This window comes from Tamandua tetradactyla, chromosome 7 (assembly GCF_023851605.1).
Source record: "Tamandua tetradactyla isolate mTamTet1 chromosome 7, mTamTet1.pri, whole genome shotgun sequence".
Lineage (NCBI taxonomy): Eukaryota > Metazoa > Chordata > Mammalia > Pilosa > Myrmecophagidae > Tamandua > Tamandua tetradactyla.
In genome coordinates, this window is record NC_135333.1 from 113,119,511 (window position 1) to 113,136,967 (window position 17,457).

The 17,457-nt window shown below is 37.3% G+C and overlaps 1 protein-coding gene across 6 annotated transcripts in view; it reads left to right on the plus strand.

The window, feature by feature from the left end:
• Positions 1–17,457, plus strand: part of SCN8A (sodium voltage-gated channel alpha subunit 8) — a 187,130-nt gene that overhangs the window by 82,007 nt on the left and 87,666 nt on the right. For 5 of the 6 annotated variants that reach the window (XR_013155653.1, XM_077110725.1, XM_077110724.1 and 2 more), the window contains exons 3-6: positions 4,529–4,646; positions 6,563–6,653; positions 7,274–7,402; positions 9,637–9,728. Coding sequence is in view for 5 of the 6 variants with exons in the window: in XM_077110725.1 (XP_076966840.1) it covers positions 4,529–4,646; positions 6,563–6,653; positions 7,274–7,402; positions 9,637–9,728 (430 nt within the window). In the remaining variant the exon portion in view is untranslated. Of the gene's footprint in view, positions 1–4,528; positions 4,647–6,562; positions 6,654–7,273; positions 7,403–9,389; positions 9,482–9,636; positions 9,729–17,457 lie in introns of all 6 variants that reach the window. The other variant, XM_077110723.1, reaches the window with a different exon arrangement.

The window sequence follows — 17,457 nt, forward strand, 5'->3', positions numbered from 1 at the left end:
GAAACACTAGTGGTCAATAAGAGGAAGGGGTGAGGGGTATGGTATGTATGAGGTTTTTCTTTTTTCTTTTTTTATTTCGTTTGCTGGAGTGATGCAAATGTTGAAAAAATGATCGTGGTGATGAGTATGCAATTGTGTGATGATATTGTGAGCCATTGATTATACACCATGTATGGAATGTTTTTATGTCAAGAATATATGTTTGAATGTTAAGTTGTTATGATAAAAAATATTAAAAAAAAAAAAGGAATAGCCTCCAGGATAACCTCTTGACTCTGTTTGAATTCTCTCAGCCACAGAAACTTTATTTTGTCCAATTTCTCTCTTCCTCCTTTTGGTCAGGAAGGCTTTCTCAATCCCTTGATACTGGGTACTGGCTCATCCCAGGATTTCTGTCCCACGTTGCCAGGGAGATTTACACCCCTGGGAGTCATGTCCCATATATGGGGTAGGGCAGGGAGTTCACCTGTTGAGTTGGCTTAAAGAGAGAGACCACATCTGAGCAACAAAAGAAGTTCTCTGGGGGTGACTCTTAGGCCTAATTTTAAGTGGGCTTAGACTATCCTTTGCAAGAATATGCAAACCCCAAGAGCTAAGGCTCAGCCCTTAGCTGGCTGTCCCCACTGCTTGCGAGAATATCAGAATTTCTCCAAATGGGGAGTTGAATATTTCATCCTTTCTCCCCAGTCCCCCAAGGGAACTTTGAAATACTTTTTTATTCATAGTCCAAATCACTCTGGGATATATCAGGCATCACATTAACCTGGACAAACCAACAAAATCTCATGCCCTATTCAAGATCCCATGTACTTGTGGTGTTCAGCCAAACTGACCATACAAGTTAAATTAGGTAATGCACTACTCAAAATATAAGTTTTGCACCAAATAAACATCTTTCCTATTGGTCTCATACAGAAGTTGAAGTTTCAAAATATGGATGATATCATCCTTTACTCTGTATTCTCATTTACCTTTAGTCCCATCCAGACCAGTTTCATTCATATCTCTACTCTTAAGTTTGATCACCTTTTCAACTTTTAAATGGTTCCTATGGCATACTGCTGCCTTTCATGGCTTCAGAGCTCTAACTCTGAGTCTCCCCACTCATGACTAAGAGAATTCAAGCAGAGTTGAGTCTCAGGTGTCACATAAATAACTAGAGTTTCTGAAAATGACCAGGTAATATGCAAACAGCTCAGTATCTCAGAATTTAAAAATAACAGTTACAACTCCTGAATATATGTGACTGCTGTAAGAGCTTACAATCTAGGACCCTTTACAATAGGCCCCAACCCCAGCACCGTTTTTTGAAGAGAGCGTTCTGTTCTCTTTGAATTTTCTTTGCCTTCTTGTCAAAAATTATTTGAATAACTATCTCAGAGCTGCTAGAAGTAAAAACCTAAAATTATGGAATTGTAACCCATACCAAACTCTGAAGTCTGATCTACAACTGATTGTTGTGATATGCTTTGAAATCTATTGTTTCTTTTGTATATATATATATGTTTCACAAAAAAGGGGAAAAAAAAGTCGATTGTGATGATAAACACACAGCTGCATGTGATATTGTGAAAAATATGTATTTAATTCCTGTTCCCATGTAAGTAATAAATACTACAAAAAATTAGTTGAACAGAGAGTTATAGATTCATTTCTGGACTTTCAGTTCTATACCATTGATTGATATATATCTTTATGCTAGTACCACAATCTTGATTACTGTAGCTTTATAGTAAATTTTGAAAGTGGGAAGTGTGAATCTTCCAACTTTTTTTTCTTTTTTGAGTTGTTTATCTCTTTTGGGGCCTTTGCATTTTCATATATAAATTTTATGATTGACTTAATTTTTGCAAAAAAAAGGCAGTTGGAATTTTGATAGGGATTACATTGACTCTATAGATCAATTTGGAGAATATTGTCATCTTAACAGTATAAGGTCTTCCAATCCATGAACACAGATATCTTTTCATTTATTTAGGTCATCTTTCATTTCTTTCAACATTTTATAGTTTTCAGTGTACAAGTTTTGTGCTTTTTAAATTAAAATTATTCCTAATATTTTATTGTTTTGATGCTATTGGATATGGAATTGCTTTATTAATTTCATTTTCAGATTATTCATTGATTGTATATCTCATAACCTTGCTGAACTCATTAGCTCTGATAGTTTTTGTATGTGTGTGTATGTGTGTGTGTGTATACATAAATTCCTTAGGATTTTCTGCATACAAGATCATGTCATCTAAAAAAAGTACAAATGTAGTTTTAGTTCTTCCTTTTCCTTCTGGGTGCCTTTTATTTCATTTGCCTAATTGCCCTGGCTAGAACTCTGAGGACAGTGTTGAACAGAAGTAGAGTGAACATACTTGTCTTGTTCCTGATATTAGGAGAAAGCTTTCAGTTTTTCACCATTACGTATGATATTAGGTCTGTTTTTTTTTTGTAGATGCCCTGTATCAAGTTCAAGAAGTTTTCTTCTATTCCTAGTTTGTTGAGTATTTTTATCATGAAAAGATGTTGGATTTTCCTAATGCTTTTTCTGTTTGTTGAGATGATCATGTGATTGTTGTCCTTTATTCTATTAATAGGGTATATTACATTGATTAATTTTTATATGTTAAACCGGCTTTGCGTTCCTGAGATAAGTCCCACTTGGTCATGGTATGTAATCATTTCTGTGTACTGCTATATTATGATTCCTAGTATTTTGTTGAAGCTATTTGCATCTGTACTCATAAGGGATATTGGTGTATAGTTTTCTTGTGAAATCTGTGTCTGGTTTTGGCAACAGGCGTCATACAATGAGTTGAGAAGAATTCCTTTCCCTTCTGTTTTTTTAAAGAGTTTGTGAAGCATCAGTGTTAATTGTTTCAACATTTGGTAGACCTTAGTGAAGATGTCTTAGGCTTTTCTTTATGGGGACTCATTTTTTTTTTAATGCAAGAATATTTATAGTATAATCTGTGTGTGTATATATGTCTTTTTAAGGATAAATCTATATGCTTGAATTTACACAGCAAATTTCTGGAAGGATATGCAAGGAACTAGCAGCCAAGGTTATCTTTGGGAATCGTTTGTTCTGCTTTTGTTTTAACTATAAGGATGTATTTCTTTTAATTAAAAAAAAAAAGAAAGAAGAAACTAGCTAGCAAGGCTCTAAGGCCGTTTGCTCTTTCAGCTACATGGTAAGATGCTGGGGCTTTATATTTGCCACTGGCCTTGTCTCCCAAGGAACTCACCATCCAGCAGGCCCCTGCATTGTTCTGCAGAGACAGTCTGCTGTTACCCCTTTCCTATTTTGTCTTTTGGCAACACTGATATGCTCGTCAATTTCCTGAAAAGAAACTACAGTTACATTCTGCTGAGCCTTTGAATATGCTTTTCTCTCTTTTCGCCATCCCTTCCCCCTTTACCTGCCCATTATGTTTATTTATCCTTTTAAACCCCTTTCAGATATTAGTTATAAAAGAGTGAGCACCTCCCAGCTCACTCTCCTCCCTTTCATTCCCCACTCAAGAAAAAAAAATCTCTCTTGCTGCCTCTTAGATGTTGCACATATTTTTATTATTGAACTTTGTACTTATCACGCTGCATCATAATTAGTAGTTCACATAAATATCTTCCCTATAAGTGCAGTTTTACTCACTTTTGTGTCCCTGGACCTTGTCACAATGCTTGGCATAATATAGATGCTAAAAGATATTTTAATTGAATTGAATATATGAACTGTTACTTATTCTAGGACATAAGTAGTTTGTCTAGACAGGAAGACTCATGCTGGGAAATATGAATGAATGATTTTGGCAAGGCTATTAGTGAATGCTCCTTTAAAAGCCTGGTAGAGCAGACTTAGTAGGAACTTACTAAATATCAATTCAATGAATAACACTGTCACTTCCTTAAAGTCTTTGCTTAAATCTCTCTTTTAGTGAGGTTTCCCCTGGCCACGTTCTTTAAAACTGCCATCTTTCCATCTACCCATCCTCTGATGTTGGCACTCTCGAGCCCTCTCCCCCTGATGTTTTTTCCCTTTTTTTCATAGCACTTATCATCTTTCCAAAAGCACGTTCTATATGATTTGTTATTCACTATGTTTTTCTGTTTATTGCCTGTCTTGTCCATTAGAATATAAGCTACCAAGGGCAATCTTGGACATTGCCTGCACATACGAAGCACTCAGTAAACATCTGTTGAGTTAATGAATCCAAATTAGTGAACTTCAGTATCTTATCTGAAGCTGGAGTAGATAGTTTAATTCAAATGGCTTGTTCTGAAAGAAACAAATTCACCTTGTAAAACTGCTAAGATAGTGCCAGCTATTTATAATATAATCTGGGGCAGGGGCAGGGAGGGAGGGAGGTGAGGGAAAGGAAAATGTGTGTTCTTAAAGTTTCTTGCCTTAGAGACCAAACTGAGAGGCAAAAAATTATAAGTACATTTGAGTTTATTTATTTCTTCCTGGAAAAATGTTTCGTGTAGTGATTAATACCCATGCTTTAATAATTTCTCTCTTTTTCTTTCTCCACAGACCTTTGTAGTATTAAACAGAGGGAAAACTCTCTTCAGATTTAGTGCCACGCCTGCCTTGTACATTTTAAGCCCTTTTAACCTGATAAGAAGAATAGCTATTAAAATTTTGATACATTCATATCCTTTTCTGCAAATATGGAATGAATGCAGCAGTTGCATGGTTGTTTGTATGCATTTCTTACTTTTGACAACATAATTGTATATTAAGGTGTTTTTTTTTTTTTACTAACTGTATAGGTGACTATCCATCCTACCATTTAGAGGTTTAAGAGTGAACTCCTGCCAAATCCCACACTGTGCTTCAGCAAATTCCATTTTCTTAGGATGATGTCATTGGAGGCTTGGAATTTTGTTGATATCATTAAGAGGGACAGATTAAAATTATAACCTTTTATTAAAATCTTACTTTTTTTAGTGCTCAGGTCTTAGTAATTTCATCCAATGCCACATTATTCCATTTTTGATGCATCAAGATCTAATGTTAGAATTATTTGAGAGCTACTCCTTGAGTCACACATAGTTAAATAAATGAATTAGAGATCTGCTTTGAGTATCAGGTTTATCCAAACTGAGATGCTCTCTCAGAGTAAATGGACTCTTCAGTACAGAGGTTTCAATGCAGATTGCCAGATAGATATGAATCTTTTCTAGTATTTACTCATTTTAAACAGCAAGTGCCTTTAATATAAATGGCCTTTTTCATCTTATTAATATCGGAAAGCATATGACAGATGAAAAATTATGTTTAGCATCCTTGCGTAATAAATTTAAACTTTCGTGGTTGGTATTTAATTTGACAATATTCAGTCCCATGCTTCAAAAAGAATTGTATCCCCTATGTAGGATTAGAAGACCAGCAATTGCAACGTGATAAATCGATTTACTAAGCTTTTGCCACATTTTATTATCTTTAAGAATTTAGCAGCCTGATTCTGAAATCTGTGGTTTACAAACAATATAGATCTGTGAAGGTTTAAAAGGAGGTTAAAAAGTGACCCCTTCTGTTGGATCCGAAGATAGAGTGGCTTTTTTTTTTCTTCTGGATCCAAGCTGCATATTATTATTCCCTGAAAAAAAAAAAAAAAACAGCTATAATGAAGAAAAATCCAGCTGTAAGATCTGTTTTCTCTTTCTAAATCTTCACTGGTGGAATGAAGATGGGGAATGCCATTAGCAAGGGAGAGTAAGTCAGCAACGTATGAGATATGGCTCCCATGCTTATTAAAGTGACAGTTTGAATTTAAGTAACTCTTGCTAACCGAAAACAGTTTAATTTTTCTCCTTACATAAAAACTAAAGGGACCGAGAAAGCTCTTAGATGGAACTGAAATGACAACGAAGTGGTTTTCTATCCATAAACATTCCTGGGCACTTTTAGAAAGATTAGATAGATTTGCCTCATTATCTGATTCCTAGGAGTATATGGCGTTGCAGATGTCCTTGAAATTCTTACTTGACATGCCACCACATGTTTCCCAAACTATTGTCTGCTGTTTTTGTCTTGCCGTCCCTAGACATAATTCAGCCCTTAGGAGGACTAGGGGATAAAGTAAACCATTATTTACATGTAGATTTTCAAATAACTACTTATGTACAGTAATTCACTTTTATAATAAATGAGAAGTGAATGATTTTGATTTATTTTCTTACCTGACTTTGAAAAGTATAGAAGCCTGACAGATTTATGATTACTACATTCAAGGGTATTTAGAAGCTTACTCTTTAGTTGGGATGAAACGTGGTAAGAAGATAAATGGTTTATCCAAAAGGAAGACAGTATCTCTTTTGAAAGGAGATCGGCCATCCTGCCCCATGATCCACAATTCTCTGGTCAAGCATAAATGCACTCAGCAGAGTTCTGTGTTGATGGTGGCGACCACAGTTTTCATTATCACTGTGTCTGTTCCACCTCTTCTGTGCTTTGCCTCCTTTCAATATATTGATGTAGATCTCATGATATTGAATGTGAAATATGCCTGATACCTGGGGGGCAAAGGCCAAATTTTGTATATTCTCCCTTGACCTTTCTCTACAGTATTTAGCATGATCATTATGTGCACTATTTTGACCAACTGTGTATTCATGACTTTTAGTAACCCTCCTGAGTGGTCGAAGAATGTGGAGTAAGTAGTTCATTTATTTGTCTGTTTTAAAATTTTGAGTTACTTAATCTTGCTTTACCACAGTTTTATCTGTCAAGGAAAAAATTAGGTATTGCTCATTCCTCATTTCTACAAAGAGGAGTGAAAATATATGTGGAATTTATGAAAAATCCTTAAAAGTCAATTCTAGAAAGAGAAAATATGCTCTGGAAATTACCACCCTTCACCCCTGCCCTTTCCTGTACTAGCCAGTGCTTTATTTGCTAGCGTATCATCATGTTGTATCCTTAGTTAATGGTGATGCCATCTTCTCCAACATTAGGTTTCCTTCTGTTTTGACTTTTCTAAAGTTAAAAATATCTCTGGGCCTCTTTACATGGTTCAAAATGATCACATATTAGATGGCAACATGAAGTTATGTTCTTGCCATACTCTTTAGGTCTAACTTACCATTACAGATTTCATGTTTTTTGCATTTCATCAGGTTTCATTCAGAGCATTCTCCTCTTCACTTCTTTTCTGCTGCCTTTCTGTTTTGACTCTGTTAGTTAAAGCCACACTTCAGGCAAGTGTTATCTTAAAAGGCTTGTTGAAGGTTTCTGATCAGAAATTACCTCAAGCTATTTATTTCTTTTTGACAGGTACACGTTCACAGGGATTTATACATTTGAATCACTAGTGAAAATTATTGCAAGAGGTTTCTGCATAGATGGCTTTACCTTTTTACGGGATCCATGGAACTGGTTAGATTTCAGTGTCATCATGATGGCGTAAGTTCTCAGCTTACTTTGTTGGCATTCTGATGTGGTGTATGTGTTGTACTGCTGGGTATGTTTGTATGACAGTGTTTTTCAGTGTGCGTTTGTGGGCACAGTAGTATAATAAATAATTGTAAGCCCTATGGGCTTGTGCCTGTGGTTCCTGCTTAATAGGGCCTTTTATAGTCGAGGCAATGATAGCATGTTTATGTGGGAAAAGGTAAGCAGAGGCTTTACAACTCAGGGAGAAAGTAGGAACTGACTTCCTATTGACATTTCCTCATCATATTTTCTCCCCCCTGTAACAACTGCCTGAGGTTTGCATGCCCATCACTAGGAGGCCTCTGTGAAGACTTGGATTTTTTTAGGTGTATATACTAAGCTGAAAATGAACTTCTTTAATGAGGCTATTTTAGAATCATAGCATCCAGACTATTGACCACCTGTTTCAGTTTGCTAATGCTGCCAGAAAGAAATATACCAGAAATGGGTTGGTTTTTATAAAGGGGATTTATTAAGTTACAAGTTTATAGTTCTGAGGCCATAAAAATGTCCAAACTAAGGCGTCCAGATAAAGATACCTTAACTCAAGAAAGGCCGATGGCGTCCAGAACACCTCTGACAGTTGGGAAGGCACGTGGCTGGCTTCTGTTGATCCTTTGGCTTCTGATTTCAAACAGTTTCCCCAGGGGCATTTTCTTTCTGCAGTTCCAAATGTCTTTGTGTCAGCTCTGAGCTTTATCCAAAATGGTTCCATTTTTAAGCAGATTAAGACCTACTTTGAATGGGTGGAGTTACATCTCCACGGAAGCCACCTAATCAAAAGGTCCTACCTTAAACAAGAGGTCTGTCCCCATAAGACTGAAATAAGAAAAAGACCATGGCTTTTCTGGGGTACATAACAGTTTCAAAGCAACGTAGCACCTAAAGAATTACTGGTCAGAACTCCAACTATCACTAAGCCAGTGAAACTCCATATTGGTCTGCTAGCTGCTCTTAGTAATTATTGTTTTAGCAGTGAAAATGTGTCCCTTTGGAAAACTTAGCTGATGACAGAAGAGTTACAGCAAACTTTATTATTTTTATTTTTTGGTTGGGAAAAAGCTTTGTGGTTTGACTGGGGGCGGGAGTTGTATATAGGTTTTGTGTATGTCTGTGTATGTGTATACAGATGTGAAAGACAGAGAGTGCATTTCTTTAAATATGAGTCAGAGCATCATGTAGAAAGATGCATTCTGAATAATAAAATGTGAATGAATGATATGCATTGAATATTTGAAACTGAAATATTAACTTTCTATTTTATTAAGGTTAGTTTCTAGCTTTCCGGCATTATGAGTACATGTTGGTGTTCATTTAAAATTTAAGTGTTCTTTCTAGGCACAGAGATGACGATAAATGGATATTTAATACAATATTTGCTCTGATGCCGTGCTCTAGATTCTCCTGAGCCCCACTTTGTCACAGGCTTAAAACTTCACTTATAGACTGCAAAGATATTCATGCAACTCTTGGATAAATCATTTGTATTGTCATTTAGGTATTTTTGCCATTGTCAATTAGGGATTTATTTTAATGCAGATTTGTTTTTATGGGGCTTCCACTGCAGAAATTTGTCTCCCATTTCTTAGAAATTGTTTATCAAACTTGGGGCCATAATCCTTTGACACCTCCTGGTCTTCCTTGTTTTCACTTAAAAAAAGGTGGGGGACTGCTGAGAGTAAAGTTACTCTGATTATGGTTAGCATATCACCATGATGATTAAGAGAGTAAGCCCCAGGAACCTCTGGGTGTATCAGTTCTTTCAAATGTGTTTTTAAATTCTGCTTGTTCAGTTACCAAAAAGAAGTGTTCCTTAAGTGTTTGTATTTTGAAACTTTTCTTTTTCAAGGAAAAAAAGAATGAAATCATAGCTTGTGTATAAGACCCTTTCCTCCCCCCATTCCCAAACCCTCGCCCAATGGTATCGTTACAAGTTAACTTTGGTTTGATTCTGCAGGTATATAACAGAGTTTGTAAACCTAGGCAATGTTTCAGCTCTACGCACTTTCAGGGTACTGAGGGCTTTGAAAACTATTTCGGTAATCCCAGGTAAGATGGCCCGGGGTTGGTGTTAGGTGTTGGGTTAGGGCCCTGACGTGACGTATTGTACTTTTTGTTTTGTTGTGGTTTTGTTTTTTCCTTTGGTGTTTGTGTTTGTGTCTGTGTTTGTCATTTGTGTCTGTGTGTGACCTCCCTTACTACAGATATGTGACAGAGTTTGTGGACCTGGGCAATGTCTCAGCGCTGAGAACATTCAGGGTTCTCCGAGCTTTGAAAACTATCTCTGTAATTCCAGGTGAGAAAATTTAAACACAACACTGACTGCCTCATCTCTTTCCCCTCCATTCATTTTATCCACCACATTTGAAACCAGTGTCAGCACAGTTGATATGGCCTTGCATTCCGCATGTTTTTCCTGGGAAAGGCTCTCTGGAATGGCCCTTTGGTCCTAAGGCGATATTCTCTGACAGCGCTTGGGAGGCATGCAGCTCCTGTTCCATTCATGCATTTGAAAAAGCACGTGCTTAAGAATCCTGGGATCTTACGATATCTGAAAAAAATCATCACACATCCAGCTGTCTTTGAGTATAAATCATTTGCTTCCTGGCCTCATGGAATTACAGTAATTTTAACATTCACCATCACTCCATTGCTTGTGATTTTTAGGCTTCCTGTCGCATGGTTTACTGATGGGAGGTCATTCAAATTATTATACTTTTACTGTTACTGTGTATATGAAATTATCCAATCACAGAAGAGATCCATCTTTGTTAACTAGTCTAGTATTATAAATAAATTGAAGACCCATGGAGTTAGAGAACCGAACATTAATAGTCACTGTCTATCATGTTGTACCGCTGTGTCACTAAAATAAGAATCAGTAAACATCTGCTGTTCAGATACTCAGCAAAAATCCCAATGAAAACTTAGACTGATGCTGTTTAGAAAAATGTCAAAGGTAAGATAAGATACATTTAATATTTTCAGGGACCCATCTAAAGATGTGGACAAACAAAAAGTTCAGAAACTTGAGAAACAAAAGGAATCAGTGGGTTTGTTGAAAGATAGTTGACAATCTCTTTAAAAATTCTGCCTTTTTCTTTTTGGTCCTGGTTGAGCTAGCCCAGTGGTTATTAACCTTTCGAAAGTTTTGGATCCCTTTGAGAATCCGATGAAAGTTCACAGACCCCCTTGAAGCTCATCCATGGACCCCAGGTTATGATCCCTTATATTTAATTTAAACCTTGTAACTGGTTGATACTATCTTTCTGACAACCAGGCTTGAAATCTGGAATGAATAACATTTTAGTCTCACGAGCCTAAGATATACTGCCAGTAACTTGGTAGAAGTCAAGACTTGGCTGTAACTGATTGGTCTTCAGTTGTGTTCAGGGGTTTCACGGAAGGCATCCTAGAGACAGGCTTTCCACAGCGGTTGGTAGACACCGGGATATGAAGACCAGAAACAACCAGTTGCTGGCAGTGGGTGGTTCTTCCCCTGTTGACTAACTCAGAGATATTTCTCTTTTCCCTGTTATAACATTATCTAAATAGCAAATACAAGAGAGGAAAGCACAGAGGTAGAATTCTGGAAAGGGCAAATTTAGAATGTGATTTATCAAGAACCACAGGGAAGTTATACCTCAGTTTTCCATTTACGTATCTGTGTCATGGAGTAGACAAGAAAATTAATGCCTGTAATATACTCAAGACAGATTCCTTTATCTTTAGCAGTACTAGCTAAGCTATTCCTTATCAACTAAGGCCCAGGTATTAGTTGAAGTATATCCTTTTTGGCAAAAAACTATAACCCTGACTTAACAAGATTTAAAAATTCATATGATGGAAAGCCCAGTTTGTTCTCCAGGGAGCATCACATGACTCATTGATGGTGGCTTAAAGCTTTGCCTTATTTTTCAAGTCATCTGGAATGCCTCGTCCTTATTTACATTTTTCCTTTAGTCTGCCTATCTCTTCTGGCCTTTTAAATGTAATCTTGTTTTCTGCTCACTTCCCCCAGCGTACTCTGCAAGACATCTGTCTCTTCATGTTCTTGTGATCTCAAAACTTCTCTTCCAGAATTAAATCGGAAAGCTGCATTCTGTTCACTAACTAGGGCAGCAGATGCTGTCTCTGGTCTAGCTTATAGCTCTGCTTCTGCCTCTGCTCTGTGCTTAACTAGGAACACAGCATTTCTGCAAGATAACTCTTGACTGATATCACTTTATTTATACTTAATACTCCAGTACTATATATATATTAAAAAAAAACAGTCCTGACCACCATAACGATGCTCCATAAATTATTGTTGTAGTAACAGTCCTTACTATGAAGATGAAACCTAAGTCCAAAGAAAAGGTTTGTGAAAAAATATAGATATCAGTTTCAGAGTTTAAAACAGATACATTCTTCCTGGATTCCTCTTTCTGGAAGCACCTCCAGTTGAGCTGCCTTTGGGAGGATAAACAGAATGGAAAGGAATTTTTAGAGATAATAAAGCCAATAATAGATCATAATCAGTAAGTGGCATAATTGGTACTTGAATTCAAGTGTAAGTGTGACTTTTAATCCAATTCTTTCCCCATTCTTCCTTTTAGAGTTAGTAAAAGAAATCTAGAGTATCTGCTATTTAGTAAATAATACCCCTGTTGCAGAGAGATTTCTCTCATCCATGTAAAATTATGAACTTATCATACTTTTTCCTTTAGAGAATTGTAGTCTTATTCTTACCTGGCTGTTAACACTGGTCTCTTTCCTAGGCAGAAATACCACTGGACTTGGGGCTATCTCTTGCTTCGAAATCTGTCATTTTAAGTCCAGTTTTTTAGAGCTTGGCAATAGTTCCCTCTTAGTAAAAACTACTGTTTTGCAAGTTTTCTCACTCCAGTTGAATTGTTGTTCTCTTTGCCCTCTCTTGTTCCCAGTTTGAATATAGGCTTTTGCCAAAGCTGCCAAAAAACAGAGTGGAAAGTGAGAGCAACCATGGAACTGATATGGGGGCCTCCAGGTTCTGACAAAGCTCTCCAAATCTCAGTTCCCTTGAGGAGACTTTTCCCCTTCCTGGAGCACTCATCCCAGCTCACCTGGGCTGGCACTGTTCACCCTCTTAGCATCTTTGTAGATATTCTGAATGTGTCAGGGCTCCCAAGATTCCCATAAGATTGGAGAGTAAGGCACATCCATTCCCTGCAGTCTTTTGTATAAGAAATGCCTTACTTTAGAGTAATAGCTTAGAAAAGACCACACCCAAAACCTGATCCCTTTTACACACTAATGCAAGACTTGGACATGTATCATTCATGGTTTCCCTTTTGCTTCAGAGGGGTTGACTTAAGAGCAGTGCTCCCAAACTGCTAAAAGGATCAGTTTAGCAGGAGACCCTTTCTAAACTTTCTTTTGTCTAGAATTTGCCAGGTTCCACTTGACATTGGAATATTCTACTTAGAAGTTTATATGTCTTTAAAGTTTGTTTTCACTTTGTATTTATCTGGGCCTGGGCACAAAAATGAACTTCTGAGTTCATTTTTCATTTCTGTGAGAAGTTACATCTTCTGCATACTTGACCATGTCCAACAGGACCAACATGCCCTAAGATAGGATGGAAATCTCTAAGGAGGTTTTTCTTAGAGAGTGACACTTGGTGTAAATAAAACAGGTTGGCATATCCTTTTAATCTCCATCATCATTTGTATGGCTCCTCAAAAGTTCTACTTATTCTTTTCTCTGCAGTACTTATTTAATATCATTTTCTCATTTTAGAGTTGTAATTTCTTGATTGTTTTTGTCTTGGATATTTTATCTCTCTGTTTTCATTTGTGTTACTTTCGTCCCACATTTGTGCTATCAACAGATAGGAAGCAAGGAAAAGTATGGGCCCTTCTCCTTTCCACCTCAGAATTAACAAAGAAAGCATTTTGTTTAAGCATATACATTGTGAATGTGGTGATTTCTGCTGCAAAGTGAAGGAAGATAGAAAGTATATAAAGACTTTATTCAGACTCCTGTTTCTCTGTAAAAATTCTAGTTATTGATCCAGTTGCTCTTGTATTTCTTTTTTTTCCATATTGCTTTTCAGGAAAGATAACTAAAGTGTAAAACAGTGGTCATAGGTGGAAAAACACTGAGGTTCATAGGACCCCACTGGCCTACCTTCGAGAGCTATTCAGTTTTAGTGGGACTTTGTGATGTGACTGTGGTCTAAAGGGAATAAACCTACCGCCCCCAAATCTCTCTCAAAATACTCTTGATATGAAAAACTTTCGAGAACTATCGTTATGAGCATTGAGTCTACAGCAGAAATGTTGACAGGGCAGTGTTTCACTCTAGGACTTGTCTGGACCCAAGCCAGCCACTGTTGGGGGAACTGTTCTTTCCCCTGCTTTGAGATCTGCTTGTTACTGCTACTGAGGTCTGTTGCAATACCAATTTTGTAGGCGAATTAGCTCATGTTGCTTCAGGCCACTTAGATTCTCAACCTAAGCTAGAAAGTAGGAAATATAAATTGGCTTTGTTTATAATCTGGCCTTCACCGTGGTGGAAGGTTTTTATTCCAGTATGCATGACTGATTTCTCTGGACTTAGAACATAAGCAGGCTTTGTTTGCTCAAGGAGGTGGTGGGCTTTATAAAAGGTGGTAGGTTCAGAGGTCCCTTTGGACATAGCAAAATGGAATAGAATTCTGTGGCAGTGGCTTCATCTACCTCTCAAAATTTCTTAAATTTCTGACTTCCTCTCTGGTAGCTGACCTTTCTTGTACATTGGATCCAGCTGTCTTTTCTTGAACTGTAGTAAACGTATTAACTGCTTCTGCTCAGATATATCTCAATGCTAGTTACTGTTTGCCTTTTCCAAAAGTTCTTGTAGTCCAATTTGCCCCCACATGGCTTCTGTTGCACACTCTGTTGTGTAGGAGTCATCTGAAGGAGCATTCTGCTCTGTTTTGGATGGTAGGCTTTTAGTCAGTATCTTCCTTGTTCCAGCATGTGGTAGTATGAGCCAAAAGAAGATGCAAGACAGCGTCTCTTCACAGCAGAACAGTGGCATTCTCCATTCTTACATGCATCAGGTCAGGAATTCTACCAGCAACATTTTGCCTTTATTGACCTGTGTTTATGGTGGTAGGGAGCACTTTTGCTTGGCTGCATTTTACATTGGGCAGCCACTGCTGGCAAGATCATAGAGCTTGAGCTCAGGGAATGTATTGATGACATCATCTCCATAAATTTGCAGGCACTGATGCCTGCAAATCTGATCGTTTCACAATTATCTACCCTAAGGAAAGGAAGAAGAGTCTTGGCTGAGACCAGTGTATAATCCAGTGACTTTATATTTAATCTTGCTCTGTAATCGTGAGCCTTTCTTCACTTGGAAATATTAAGCTTTATCACCTTTCTTTTTTCTATGCCTTCCTCTTATTTTCTCCTAGCAATCTGAATGAGAATCTTGGACCTAGCAATCTGAATGAGAATCTTGGAGAGTAAACCTTTTAGATGGCCATAATGTTATTTAGATGGTTATTCTAGCTTAATTAAGATTTCTTTTTCTGAGCACCTGTGAAATATAAGCAGCTGAATACTTAAGTTTCTACTTTAAACATCTTGAAAACTGAAAGAACTCTCACCAAGGAGATGATTTAAGGCCCAGACTTCAAAGTTGCAAAGCAAAATGCTTGAGGGTTTGTTTGTTATAGATTTCTTCAGCAGTGACATCTGATTTATGGAGAAGAGATGTTAATTCAACAGATTGTGCGAGTTCAGGTACATCCTCAGGAAAACAATGAGTTCCATATATGGTTGGTGAATTAGTTAGGATTCTTTGGTTATAAGTAAAAGGATACAGAGGTAGTTCAGAGAATTCAAGAGCTGGAATGCCTCTAGTAGTCACTAGAAACCAGAATGCAGAGTCAAAGTCCCAGGTACCTGGGAAATACTTAGTCACCTTCTCTTTTCTTTGTTTGTGCTTCCTTTTTCTCTCTCAGTATACTAACTGCCTTTACTTCTCGAGCATATCCTGTTATAAAGACAGTGTATGACTACTGCTTAACTCTGAAATTTATTTATTACCATTCTCACTACATGAAAAAAAAACTATCCATTATTTCTTGTCCTGTTTCAACTTCCTGGGGGAAAGGATCTGGGTACAAATCAGATATCCACCCTGATATCTATAATCCACTGACAGAGGATTGCCTCATGTAAATATCGCTGCTGGAAGCCTACTCTTAGGGAGCAGGGGATAGTTTAAGTTCACAATCTAGAATTTCGTGTTGTACAGGCTTGAAACTGTCCAAAGAGTTCCCAGTCTGGGGAAATCAGATTAGACACATGCTAAAATTGTTTGCTTTTACTTATTTATTTTTAGCAAAAACATGTTGGTTTGACTATTTTGGAGTATTGTACTCTTATTCTTAATACAAACAACGGCTTACAGCTCATTTCTCAATTCAATTAAAAAGAAGGTAGAAAGGGCCTTGAAAGATCATCTGGTATTCAGATGGGTGATTGGCTGAACTTTTCAGAAGAAATAGCTATATATGCTCTTCATAATAAAGTCCAGGGAAGAAAACTTTTCAGTCATTCTTCAGTGATCATTCAGATATTCTTTTTTCTTTTAATCACACTTTGACTTTTAAAACAGAACTGTATAATTTTAGGAGCCTAGAATTGAATTATTGACTCAGTATAGACCCACTCCAACCCAGCCAAATATAATGACTTTTCTGTTCCTCAGGAACTGTATGGAAATAAGTTCCGTAACATTGGAATCATTTTTGCTTCTTCTTGGCTGCCTTCTGTTTTTTTTTTCACCAATTCATTCTTACCTTCCTGTGTGATTATAATATGATTTCCTGGGACCATTAGGAATAAAAGATGATTTGAAATTTCAGCTACTTAATCTCATGCAAATAAACATTTCTCCTGTATTTTTAGAGAAAATTTTGTAGCTTCTTTCCACTGCCTTCTGCCGTGTAGTTCTATGTTTATCTACATTTTATAGGTGGAAAAATAAGACTGACCTTAAATCCATTCTAAAATAATGTGGGTCATAGATAGTGACTGAGCCGTGACCAGAATTTCTCCTTTCTGATTCCCTATCTGGCACTCTTTCTGCACAACCCAGTAAGGAGGGAAGGAATCTGATTAGAAGAGCCCTGTTCCTTGGAGCCTGGGCAAGTTCTTCCTAATTCCTTTGGTGGCTACAGTCACCATGGAAGGCCTACTATGTAAGAAAGCATGGGCCTTTCAGCACTTTATTTTGCTTCTGCTTTGTGCCAGGTCCTGTGTATGGCAGAGCATCCATTACTACGGGTGGACTCAGGTTGGCATTTCTTGAAATTGTAGTTGGTCAAAAGCAAAAGAAGTCATATCCACACCACCCATTAGATCAATATTAGTCAAAGTCAACCATGTACAGTGGTTGACTTTCTCTAAGGAATATAATTATATCCCTTATGTATAATAGTGATAGCTAACAAATGTTGAGTACCAGCTCATAAGCCATGTAGTATTCTAGGAACTTTACTTTCATTATCTTATTTGAAGCTGGCAAAAACCCCATGAGGGCAGTATTAATACTGTTTTTACAGATGAATAAAATGAGGTTCAAGCAATAATGGTTAACATTTGAGTCATTTATTGTGTACCAGGTACTGTGCTAAGTGCTTTATATGAATTATGCTTAAACCTCACAACAACAATATGATATTAAACTATACTCCCCATTTAAAAGATGAAAAAAAACAGATTCCAAGATGTTAAGTGTCTTGCTCAGGTGACACAGTGAGTGGCATAACTACACAGCTTCACACTTCAAAGCCAGCATTAGAGTTTTCCATCAATCCCTGTCTAATATTCTTGCCTTCAGAAGTGGATCAAGGTTGAGATCCCTCCTGAGTCCTGTGTGTCAGGGTACAGTATCTGCCTCGTGTCCATTCTTTGTGCCTGGCACACCAGGAGTGCTCGATGCTTGGTCGGTCATGCCCCATGGATAGCTTCATATCTGGGCATGCTCAGGAGAGCCACATA